This window comes from Drosophila ficusphila, unplaced genomic scaffold (genome assembly GCF_018152265.1).
Source record: "Drosophila ficusphila isolate 14025-0441.05 unplaced genomic scaffold, ASM1815226v1 contig_197, whole genome shotgun sequence".
NCBI lineage: Eukaryota > Metazoa > Arthropoda > Insecta > Diptera > Drosophilidae > Drosophila > Drosophila ficusphila.
The window spans coordinates 7,145,701-7,157,675 of NW_025064091.1; the positions used below are offsets into that span (position 1 = coordinate 7,145,701).

The window sequence follows — 11,975 nt, forward strand, 5'->3', positions numbered from 1 at the left end:
TACAAAACTAAGACCAACAAAGAAAGTTGCAGTACTAGCTGCTGAGGCCATTTACTGTCTGAACTTTTTTTATGTGTTATTTACAATGGTGTATAATTTACAATCACAATTTTACGATTTTTTTTTTTCATCGAGGAATTAAATTTTATTATACAGTTTGGTTACTTTAAGGAACTCTAATAATTTTTTATGATGGCTTTATGAGGTAATATGTTGCACTTCTGTTTTTAAGAATAATATTTTTAAATTGGACTATTGCGGGACATAAGATAAGATTGTGTTTGATAGTGACTGGGGAATAGGATTGGCAGATGGTTAAATAACACATTTTAAGACATTTATCCATAAAATTTGACCACTTTTTCAGAAAAGCCACAGTTCTGAACATTTTCCCTTAAACCAAACAAGCTATAAAACATAACAAGAGACACATAAAAAATATCATCAATTAATTTTTTTTTGGGGTGACCATAACACAGCAGAGAATGGCAAACATAAATATATTATCTTTCTATGTGACTGGCAAATCAGCCAAGTTGGGCATATCGATAGAAGCTCTAGTCATCGTAAACGGAAAAACGACCCAACATTAGTTCTACATAGAACAAAGTCAATCCGTATTCATTTTCTATTTACTTATTTTTGTTATTGAAAACAAAACAGGTTAGGAAATGTAAGTAAATCAAGAGATAGTCATCAGCTGTAGCCAGCGTAAGGCTATCGATACCAAGTTTGCTTCGCATCCCTGGCGGGTGAAATGCAACCCTGTCTTATCGGCGGAAACGCTGCTCTCTGGCGTTGCCGCACACTGCCGTAACATGTTCTTTTTCAGGCGTTTGCCTTTGCGCTGACATCGTATCTCGATTTCTCTGTGACAAAGTAAGGGATTTTAACCGTTTAACTGTGTGGATTGGCGCCAGAGTTTTGCCAAAAGATGGATAAATGCGCGGGCCAGTTGTGGATACTGAGGGTTTTGTGAATTTATTGCACTGTGGCGCGGAAAACTGCAGTTTACTGCAAAATGAGGTTAAATACGGGCGGCTTTTTGTTTCTGTGTGTGTTCGTGAGTGCGGGTGTGTGTGTGCGTCACACGTGTTTGTTTCACCTTTTTTTTTATATTTTTTTCTGCCCACTCTAAATATATAAATAAACCGTGAACCTAGGCTTACTGACCTTAAGGACATCAGTTTTTATATACAACCCCTTAAAAAGTAGCCAGTCAACAACAACAACGCGTGTGTGTATTTGTGCGGTAGACGAGCCTGTGAATATAGCGCGCATTTACTGTTAAAACGTGTTAAAAAACAAATGTTTCATAAATTCCAGTTTATATTCTGCATCTATTTTTTTTTCTATCTAATTTTTACTGAAAACTACAAACTGCAGTTATAAACTTTGGTTCATAAACAAATACAAAAACACGTTTTATTTCTTTGATTAATGTAAAACAAGCTAGAGATAGCACAAGATTCAAACAAAATGAATTGATAGCAAAACCCTCAAGTATCCCATTCTAAAATATTAAACATGTGACTCACAATTTTTTTAATGCCCAACCCCGAAACCTTTTCAGCATGGCCGAAGTTGCTGAAAACGTGGTGGAGAGCTTCGAGGAGCCAGCGGCACCTATGGAAGCCGAGGTCGCCGAGACGATCCTGGAGACGAACGTGGTGGCCACCACCGAGCTGCCGGAAATCAAGCTTTTCGGCCGCTGGTCCTGCGACGATGTGACTGTCAACGACATCTCGCTGCAGGATTACATCTCGGTGAAGGAGAAGTTCGCCCGCTACCTTCCCCACTCCGCCGGACGTTACGCCGCCAAGCGTTTCCGCAAGGCCCAGTGCCCCATTGTGGAGCGATTGACCTGCTCCCTGATGATGAAGGGTCGCAACAACGGCAAGAAGCTGATGGCCTGCCGCATCGTCAAGCACTCGTTCGAGATCATCCATCTGCTCACCGGCGAGAACCCTCTGCAGGTAATTGAGAACGCCTTACATAAATCCCAATCCCTTGACGAGCGTCTCATGCTAAACTGTGGCCAGAGATCATTGCCACTCTGCCATGGGTAGAATGGGAACGCAGAGAAACCCCAAAGTTTTAATATCCTAGTGCCTGAAGATAGCCAAGCCTCTTCTCGTTCTCCTGGAACTTAAAACTACAAAACAATGTCAATACACTATTATTTTGGAGGCCTGTACCTTTAAGTAGTCCTCCTCAATGCCAGTTGATGGTTATTTCCAGCCGAGCTGAGCATAAACTCTTATGGACTCATAGAAAGCGGTCCTAACTATCCTTGTGCTCGAAGATCAAACCACTTCCCGCTCTCCTGGAAATTAGGACAACATTTTTATCGTTCGATTACCCAAAAGATCAGGTGTTTTCATGAGTCGACCTCAATGCTAGTTGAAGGCAGTTCCATCCCAACTAAAGCATATTTATATCAGACTCAGATGGAACAGTGTTAACTATCCTTGTGCTTGAAGATCAAACCACTTCCCGCTCTCCTGGAAATTAACACAACATCAGAAATGAAGTATTTGTTCAAGGCATCGGTATCCGTCCAAAACTAAAACTGCAGCGTTGATTTCGACAGCGTTGTGGTATTCAATTGGACCACAGGAAACCCCATGATTAGCTATTCCTCTTAAGGGCATTGGCTCAAAAATGCAACCTTAATAAAGCAATAAACCAACAAAAACACTACTCAAAACCTTGAAATCGTTTCAATACCATAAAGAATAGACGTTTCTTATAGTGAGTCGACCTCAATGCTAGTTGAAGGCAGTTCCATCCCAACTAAAGCATATTTATATCAGACTCAGATGAAACAGTGTTAACTATCCTTGTGCTTGAAGATCAAACCACTTCCCGCTCTCCTGGAAATTAACACAACATTAGAAATGAAGTATTTGTTCAAGGCATCGTTATCCGTCCAAAACTAAAACTGCAGCGTTGATTCCGACAGCGTTGTGGTATTCAATTGGACCACAGGAAACCCCATGATTAGCTATTCCTCTTAAGGGCATTGGCTCAAAAATGCAACCTTAATAAAGCAATAAACCAACAAAAACACTACTCAAAACCTTGAAATCGTTTCAATACCATAAAGAATAGACGTTTCTTATAGTGAGTCGACCTCAATGCTAGTTGAAGGTAGATCCATCCCAACTAAAGCATATTTATATCAGACTCAGATGAAACAGTGTTAACTATCCTTGTGCTTGAAGATCAAACCACTTCATGCCCTCCTGGAAATTAAGACAACATTAGAAAACATGTATTTGTTCAAGACTTTATCCGTCCAAAACTAAAACTGCAGCGTTGATTTCAACAGCGTTGTGGTATTCACTTGGACCACAGGAAACCCCATGATTAGCTATTCCTCTTAAGGGCATTGGCTCGAAGATGCAACCTTAATAAAGCCATAAATCAACAAAAACACCTTAAACTCAGGACCCTTTTTTAGTCCACCTCAATGCCAGATGGCTTAAAAATATGCCTTGCCTTACTGAGCATTACCAAAAACGGACTTATATTAAATGGAATTGTTTTAACTATCCTTGTGCCTGAAGAATAATACCCACTTCCTGCTCTCCTGGAAATTAAAACAACATTATCCATTTAAAATGCTTGATGCTTAGAGCTTTGATTGGATTTGGAATTAAATTATTAATTGGGCTTTTCTTTTGTGATTTCTTACAGATCTTGGTCAGCGCCATCATCAACTCGGGACCCCGTGAGGACTCCACCCGTATTGGACGTGCCGGTACCGTCCGTCGCCAGGCTGTGGATGTGTCGCCTCTGCGTCGCGTCAACCAGGTGGGTTCCTTTAGAAGATTGCAATGATCTTCCCGGATTCTGGTGGCCGGTAGCAATGGCTTGTGGTTCGATTGGAGACTGCCTGCTTATAACACTTGGCTAGATCGAAATTCTATCTAATATCCGTAGCGTCATAATGTGTAATTTAGCCGACATTTGGCGTATGAAACGAAGAGACATTTTCACTCGACTACAACAAAAATTGTTATGTTTTTCAAACGCTAAAGGACTTCTTACTATGTGAACCTGTTTATATGCTTACTGATCTTATGTTTTCTTTCTTTTTAAAGGCTATCTGGCTGCTGTGCACTGGAGCTCGTGAGGCTGCCTTCAGGAACATCAAGACCATCGCCGAGTGCTTGGCTGATGAGCTGATCAACGCCGCCAAGGTGAGCAAATGGGTCTTTTTGGATGAAAAACTTAAGAATCGGGCTGTCTACTCTAATGTCTGGCATTGTCCTACCGAAGTGCCTGGCTTCGCTTGTAGACCAGATCGAGAACCTTGTTCTGCACTCTGAGTAAACCCAGGATATGAGCTCCGTCATTGCTCATATCCTCATTCTGGTGTAACAGTTTGTCACTCAAATTAGTCCAATCTAATGCTGCATCATGTTCTATTTATGTAGTGTCGCTTTTGGACAAAATTAATCTCCAAATCTCTTATTATCCTTGTGCTGGTGGCCACATAACTCTGCTCTATGCACACGAGAAACGTAAAAGAACATTTATAAAAATGTATACTTCAGTTTTTGCTCTGAAATCTTTGGGTCCATTCTAATTCTGCATCGTGGTTTAATTATGTAGTCTCGCTATGGACCAGATTAATTCCCATCCTTTATTATCCTTGTGCTTGTAATAGCATATCAGTTCAATGCACACGAGAAACGTAAATGAACAATAGCTTTAAATAGGTTACAATTAGTTTTTAATGAAAACAAAAAAACACCTTTTAAATAATTGCTTATGCTTATTTATTTTCAGGGTTCTTCCAACTCGTACGCCATCAAGAAGAAGGATGAGTTGGAGCGTGTCGCCAAGTCCAACCGTTAAGGAGAGACATCATTACCAGCAAAAACAAACTTCTGTCTGTTTTTTTTTATACAAATAACGTGTGTACACTGCGAAATGATACACTAAATTTAAAATAAACAACAAGATGAAAAATCCAATGTAGACCAATCTTTTTTTTTAATAATTTTAATTGTTAAATAAACTTGATTGTCAGAAGAAACTGATATTCAGGATGTTTTTAAGTTCTCAGATGTTTTTCTTTTAATGAATACCTTTTTATTGAATGCATATGATTTTATGTCAGGAACAGGTAAACCTTGAAATTTTCGGTTTTGCTTAAAACCACTTCCATTCCATTGATTCCCCAGTCGCCTTCCTCTCAATTTCTGGAGTGGCCAATTACTGGCACAATTTTATTTTTCAATTCTGGTTAAAACCACTTTTATCCTAATGAGTTAAATTAATAATTTTCAGAAAACATTGGAAAATTCATTGGGTTTAAGGTTTATATGTTAGTCACTAGATTTTTGAGAGGGTATCCACATTCAGTTCTTTTTTGTCCTTTTGACAACCCTGTACAAGTTGATCTTCTTCTTCGATTGCCCTAAAAGCACGACTTTTCCAAAAATTAGGTCTGGCAGCACTGTTTTCAAAAGCCCCGCGAAGCGCGAAAATATCTATTGGCGATTTTAACAACCGTTTTTGGGGAAACTTAAATTTGCAAGTTGCCAAAAGAACCCACCTTTTTTTTTTTTTTGGGAAAAATTCCGGTAAACGCAGAATTTTCTTTAAATAAAAATCGATTTCGACCAGTGGGGCCGTCCCCCAAACGAGGCGTTTTGGTATTGTTTGCGGGAGAACGCCACGTCCACACTGAAGCGCAAACCTTTCAAACTTTTCCTTTTCCGGGATCTGAATTGCCATTTTGCCTTTGAATTGAGTTGTGTTGCGTTTTCGTTACCAATTTCCGGTCAAGTGTAAGATGTTCAGAGTGGATGCCGGTCCAGAACTAGAAGTACCCAACGATAATCAATTGAACAGCCAGTAAGTAGAGCCCACCAATCCTGGCAAGAAAATGACACATAAAGAGACTTTGCCATGTAAAAAAAAGGTGCAACTGCTACACAATAACAAATATATAATGCAGATTCCACGAGCAGAAGCTAATAGAGCAGTTCTGCCGGCAGACGCAACTGCTCAAGCTGGTCGAAGGCTCCTCTGGCCGTTTCGTGGCCAACTACCGGCAGTCCCGGCGGCCGGAGGACCTGCTGGCCCCCATCCAAATGCGCCTGGACTTCAACTACAGCCAGCTAATCGAACACTCGCCAAAGCTCCTTCAGTTTATCGTCGAGGAACCGCTGCAATTCGCCGAGGCCGTCCGGTACTCCATTTACGGCCTGGTCAGGTCGCATCTTAAGTCCGCCGGGCTAAAGGCCATAGATATTAACCAACTACACGCTCAGTGGCGCCTGGTGGGCTTGCCCCACACGCCGGGCCTTCAGTTTGAGCCACGGGACTACTCGCTGCGGCTGGGATTGGCCCAGATCCAGGGCATCCTGGCCGCATTCACGCCACAGGAAACACTGGTGTAATTTGGGCGGCAACTTCTAGGCTTGAAAAATCACCTGACAGAGAAAAGCTAAAATTATTTAAAAGTCATAAAGCCAGGGGTATCTGCTTTCTTATATCCAGAAATTCTAGATATTTTGTAATAATTTGTTATGTTGAATATCTGGAGACTTGAATTAACTTAATTAATCATAAAGCTGCTCTGTCAGGGTATTCCGAGCTTTGAAAACCGAAGAGGTAAACTGTTTTTCCTGATTTTCCACAGCCTGCAATCGATCTGGTACTGCGGCAGCGGCTGTATGCGCAATGCCATACAGACCAGCTCAACGGATGGTATGTCCTATAGACTAGGATCGCACTGAAACCCCAAGCATGAACTCCAAATTGTCACAAAATAACCTTTTCATTTGTTGATTGTCATATCATTTGTTTACACTAACCAACCATTCATTAGCATGTTTCCTTTTATTTATTTCCCACATATGTAATCCTGTGCCATTTCTGTTTGGTAAGCGATTTCAAATCCTTTTCTTTGATGCTTTCCAGCTCCCTTGTGTTCGGGCTGCTCGCGGCCCATGAGTGAATACCAAAAATTGCGCGTAACTGAAACTTATCGCCTTCTAGCAATCTTGCCCAGCTTTGCTGTTCAGACTCCTCGCATCACCGGTTGCCTGCATCGTCCTAAAATAGTTCGCCTAAGAGGTTAAATTAAACTGATTTCGAACATCCTACTTTACAATAATGTAACTCAATTCTGTTTTATAGCCCACGCACACGACTGTGATCTTAAATTAGGCGCCAGCTACTTAATTACCTGTTATTTCTCCGGATCGGCTACAACATATCAGCTAGAAGCATGCCATCTGGAAAGCAATTAGTCCGCCGTCGGCGCATTGCCGTCAAGCTGCAGGACTTCTTGCGCGACGACGACGAGCAGTCACCAATAATGCCATCTCCTTCCCAGTCGCAAGTGCAAACCGCTGAATCGCAATTGCAAAAATCGAGCTCCATAGGGTATGTTACTCTATTCACCATAACACATTCCATTGTATTATTATTTATATAATCTACAGCACAATCCCATCAAATGGGCACCTTGAATCCGATGTGACACCAATCATGACTCCAACTCCGCAAAGCGAGGATCAGGAGAAGGACGCTGCTGTGAATTTGCAACCAACTGTGAGTGCTTGGCGCTTGACTGGAGAAAACAGCCAGCCCGATGAGAACTATACACCGGATACCGAACAGTTTCCGGAGTTGGGAAAGCGATTGAAGAGAGCCAAACAGCCGACGCCAAATTCAGAGGAAGATGTTGTCATCTTAGCACCGACTCCTGGTCAGCGTTCGCGAGGACGTCGCGGTCGCCCATATTATCCTGTTTTGGAAAATTTCATTCCAAAACCGGTGCTCCCAACAGTGGACAATAATAGTAACAAGCAGCAATCGGTGGCCAAGTGGCTGGATTCCGTGCGTCCTAGTGACAGTCAGCCGACAGTCAACAATCAGGCAAATGGTTCGCCTCCAAAAAGCGTCATTATCTTGAAAAAGAATTCTACACCGCAGCAGACGCCAAATGGTGTTGACCAGCTTGCTCAGAAGCAGCAGCAGAATCCTCCTAGCGATCTTATACACCAGCAGCAGCAGCAGCAGAATATTGCCGTCAATCCACCACAACTGGAGCCACAGCAGCAAAAGATTACTCAAAACTCTAGTCACGAACAGAAAACCGTTGGAAATTTGACTCCACAACAGCAAACTTCGGCTGGAAACTCTACGCCGCAACAGCTAAAGAGCCCTATCATAACTTTAAAGCAGCAGCAGCCAAATAGATCTGAAAAGAGTCCTGACAATACCATCCAACAGCCAAAGAAAAGTCCCAATCATTTCAACCAACAGCTGCAGACGAGTCCCATTCAACAGCAACAGCAGCAGAAGATCCCACCGAAAAGACCTGGCAATTCCTTCAATCAGCCACCGAAGAGCCCGGTGAAGAAGGCACTTGGTGTCTACAATTCCTCGATTCCAGTTCGCGTTGACACTGGTTTGCGCAGACAGCGGCCAACGGAGTTCACCCAAGCTGGTGCTCACAGTGGTGGTGGTGGCCATGAGGATAACGATGTTGTGCCGCCGACGCCGAACGCCCAAAGCCAGAGACCCATGTCGTGGAGAATTCCACGACGTAACCAGAACCAACGTAGTCAGCAGTGGATGAGCCAGGACATTTGGCAATCCTCGCCAGAGGGATCGCCAGAAGATTCAACAGTGGGATCGCCAGGGGAACAGATTGTGCAGCATCAGCAGCATCAGCAGCTGCAGCAGCCGGGAAACACGCCGATTCGCGACGTTCGGCAGTTGGCCATGCACAGCAGACTGAACTCGAACGCCAAGGAGTTCCGACCCGGACAGAATCGCGCGACCGGAGGAGCAAATGACCCAGAAATGTTTCAAGAGCAGCCAGCACAGATCTATAATCGCGGATGCCGAACTACCGTGAGTTGAGCCACTTTATCATATAAAAATAGATTGATTAACCCTATCTTTTTGGCAACCACAGAGAAGACGTCGTCGCCAGCGGATTCTGCGCTCTCTAATTGCGGAAAACTTACGCTCGCAGGCCGCACAAAATCCAGAACGGAGGCAGGGACTCCTGCCCACACCACCGATACCGCCGAATTACTACGGCAGTGCTCCAGTTTACCAGCATCCTGTTCAAGCAGCAGCAGCACCACCACCACCATCTGCTGCTCCTCGACCGCTGGCTAACCAAACAGCGATGTCGCAGTTGGCCCCCTTGCCACTGATACCACCAGAAACGATTCAAATGAACACCAGCAATCCCCCGTCGATAGTCTATTACAATCCGACGACGGGAAGTGTTTGGAACGATCCACCGGCGCAGGTTGCCATCGATATTCGCAATCGCAATGCCAGCCAGTCGGGTTTTCGGCTTGCCAGCCTCCCATGCACTGGTGTGGGCACCCTCGATACGGATTTCTCTATCAGGCGATTACGCCACAGCCCACCCCACAGCCCCCTCCCATCCAGTATTTCCGGCCCGAGCCAGTTTACGCATACTCTCAGTTCCCCGCCGATGGGAGATCGGCGGCAGGCGGAGGGGGTGGAGTTGGGGGAGGAGGAGGAGGAGGAGGAGGAGGGGGAGCCGGATGCAAGTATGAACCAGGTCGAGCCCCTGTTGTACAGCGGGCCGCTGTTGGATATGGACCGCGAAGATACCCAGCCGGAGCAGCAGGATCCCCTTTTCTCGGATTGGGGCTCGGTGTGGCACGCCTCGCAGCCTCTCCTGCCCGACGAGCCAGGCGGCGAGCCCAGCGACGCTATCGCTAAGGATACGGATCCTCCGCCGGACGAGCGCCACAAGATATTCCGTGCGCCCGTCGAACACGATCCCAAACCAGATTTAAACTGTGTGCCGTCGACCATCAAGAAGCTGCATCACCTGATCTCGTCGCAGTATTCGGACTACTCATTTGTCTACGCGCTGAGCGCCCAGCTGAGCCAGGAGTGCGTGCCCATGGATTGCTATGTCTACCTGAAGATGGTGCTGCTGGCCAGCATCGTTTCGATTGAACCGGACGAGGTCCGCGCCCCGATATCGCTGTGCATCATTGCCACCGACGGCCTGATGACCAATCGCCTGATGAGCAAAGTGGGCCAGCTGGCTCCACGTTTCCTGGGACCGCACGACCACGGACTGCAACCGACCTTCAGCGCTCTGCCGGCGCGCTTCAATTGGGTGGTGGCCAGTCCCTTGCTGATGGCCCAGCAGGGTGTTTACTACGCTGGCGACTGGACGCGCTTGTCCAAGGAGCAGGCCTGTCAGCTGGAGAAGTGCATTGAGAACGGAGCGGTACCGGTGACCCAGCTGCAAATCGATCAGCCCCTCGAGGCGGCCGTGTGGACACACTGGCAGCCGGAGAATTCAAACAATCAGACGCTGGTCCTCGCCAAACTGTGCCCGTAAAACAGACAATATTTGTATTTGTTTATTTGAATACTTATTTTGATGATATTGCAGAATCTTTGGCCTGCCCATTTATATGGGTGATCAGGTGAGCGACAGCCTGTGGAACCTTATAATCCAGCAGCACAGTGCTGAGGGACAGGATGTGGCAAAAGATGGCCTTAACATTCCCGAGGACGACATGCGCATGCTCCTCCATCTGCTGCACCAGCGCAAAACCTCGTTTACCGATCGCGCCCAGTACATGCTACAAAAATACTATGTGATTTCCCGAAAAGAGCGACCCAGTAAGTTGAATAACATATTTCATACGATTCAACATAAGAAATGTATAGGAGCTGAATTCGTTTTAACCCAATCAAAATAATGTTACAACGAATGGTCAAGCTCATCTTCGTAACCCATTTGCTGTACTCTTCTAATTAGTGACACGAATCCATTGCCGCTCTCTTTTCCAGATGTCTTTTCTAGCAAGACGTACATTGTGCTCAAACAATTCGCCGAATCCTTTGCCAAACTTGCCTTGCGACTTGAGGTTCTTGAGGCAGATGTCTGCGTGGCGATCTTCCATTGCGAGCACTTTGTGCAGCGCATTTTCGGAGCCAAGGAGCACTTGCCACCGCCGTCGGTGATCACGTTCAATGTGATCTCCCGCATCGATCCGTACATGAACGAATTTGCCCGCTGGCTGCTGCAGTATCTGGATTGCTACGAGGACGAGGAGCTGGGAATGCAGGCGGCCAAACGTCGGCGCACAGACAGCTGGAGCATGCCTTAAATCTTTTGGGGAAAAAAGAAAAAAGGCACTACACTCCACTTAGTCCGAAAGAAACAACTTGCCATTGATTTAGAAGTATCCTAGATTTATAACCATTGATTACTGGGATATTTTCAATACGTTTTGTAGTTTTATATAGATGGATTTACAACATTTGTATGTGTAAACAAAATCGGCCCTGGGGCCAGACAATACTACCTCTAATGTATTCACTATTTGCGTATTTCAAACAACACCTGAAACGCACTCAAGCAAAGTCAAAATTTGTAAACATTTCTTCTTTCCATTCGCTTTTCTACTTGATTCATTCGGTATATGTTTTGTGTATATCGCTCTGCAATCGCGGATAGCTCTTAAAAAGTTATATGCGTGATAATCACCTAATTTGTCTTTTGAGAATAGCGAAGAAATTGTCCAAATTTTGAGTCAAAATGTTGATTAAATTAAATGGGTGCCCAAACGTATATTTATGTTGATTACTTAAGCCCTGTGATAAGGAATTCCCAGAAAAGGCAGTGTTCTTTTTTCATTGGTCATCTTCATAACAATCATTTACGTGCAGTAAATTACGAATAGTTATGTCCCAATAACATCAGATGTACCTAGAAATCTTAGTTCTTTAATAAAGAGAAGAAATTTGTTTAGTTTCAAAATAAAATATTTAAACCATTTGAAGTTCAAAACGCTATCTTTAAAAAGGTGCTATAAGCCATTGTATTTGAAGTATTATTAATTTAATTTAATGTATTTTTAAATCGGTTGTACTTTAAACTTACCAATTTATTTTTATTTCCAGATCGAATAAAAATCATT

General features: G+C 44.2%; 2 protein-coding genes and 6 non-coding genes across 10 annotated transcripts; all 8 read left to right on the forward strand.

Annotated features, from left to right (window-relative positions):
• The first annotated feature begins 792 nt into the window (after positions 1 to 792).
• On the forward strand, positions 793 to 4,988 carry LOC108098004 (40S ribosomal protein S5a). The gene is made up of 5 exons (XM_017200641.2): positions 793 to 879; positions 1,574 to 1,976; positions 3,703 to 3,819; positions 4,110 to 4,208; positions 4,801 to 4,988. Exons 2-5 carry the CDS (start codon positions 1,575 to 1,577, stop codon positions 4,867 to 4,869), a joined length of 687 nt encoding a protein of 228 aa, XP_017056130.1. The 5' UTR covers positions 793 to 879; position 1,574; the 3' UTR covers positions 4,870 to 4,988.
• Positions 2,550 to 2,704, forward strand: LOC122319734. The gene has a single exon (XR_006245307.1). It is a non-coding gene; the product is annotated as a small nucleolar RNA psi18S-1854 (small nucleolar RNA).
• On the forward strand, positions 2,922 to 3,076 carry LOC122319733. Its single transcript, XR_006245306.1, has one exon. It is a non-coding gene; the product is annotated as a small nucleolar RNA psi18S-1854 (small nucleolar RNA).
• Positions 3,291 to 3,445, forward strand: LOC122319732. Its single transcript, XR_006245305.1, has one exon. It is a non-coding gene; the product is annotated as a small nucleolar RNA psi18S-1854 (small nucleolar RNA).
• On the forward strand, positions 3,859 to 4,003 carry LOC122319727. The gene has a single exon (XR_006245300.1). It is a non-coding gene; the product is annotated as a small nucleolar RNA psi28S-2876 (small nucleolar RNA).
• LOC122319729 lies at positions 4,404 to 4,546 on the forward strand. The gene has a single exon (XR_006245302.1). It is a non-coding gene; the product is annotated as a small nucleolar RNA psi28S-1192 (small nucleolar RNA).
• Positions 4,582 to 4,719, forward strand: LOC122319728. The gene has a single exon (XR_006245301.1). It is a non-coding gene; the product is annotated as a small nucleolar RNA psi28S-1192 (small nucleolar RNA).
• A 689-nt stretch (positions 4,989 to 5,677) lies between the features above and the next one.
• LOC108097985 lies at positions 5,678 to 11,626 on the forward strand. Of its 3 annotated transcripts, XM_017200611.1 has the most exons (7): positions 5,686 to 5,874; positions 6,946 to 7,101; positions 7,165 to 7,413; positions 7,473 to 8,892; positions 8,957 to 10,380; positions 10,439 to 10,671; positions 10,843 to 11,626. In XM_017200611.1, the coding sequence occupies exons 3-7, from the start codon at positions 7,256 to 7,258 to the stop codon at positions 11,160 to 11,162; spliced, it is 3,555 nt and encodes a 1,184-aa protein (XP_017056100.1). In that variant the 5' UTR covers positions 5,686 to 5,874; positions 6,946 to 7,101; positions 7,165 to 7,255; the 3' UTR covers positions 11,163 to 11,626. The 3 variants fall into 3 exon arrangements, with proteins under 3 accessions (XP_017056102.1, XP_017056100.1, XP_017056101.1); XM_017200612.2 differs by lacking the exon at positions 5,686 to 5,874 and having other exon boundaries at positions 6,846 to 7,101; XM_017200613.1 differs by lacking the exons at positions 7,473 to 8,892; positions 8,957 to 10,380; positions 10,439 to 10,671; positions 10,843 to 11,626 and adding exons at positions 5,978 to 6,418; positions 6,665 to 6,732 and having other exon boundaries at positions 5,678 to 5,874; positions 7,165 to 7,382.
• The last annotated feature ends 349 nt before the right edge of the window (positions 11,627 to 11,975 follow it).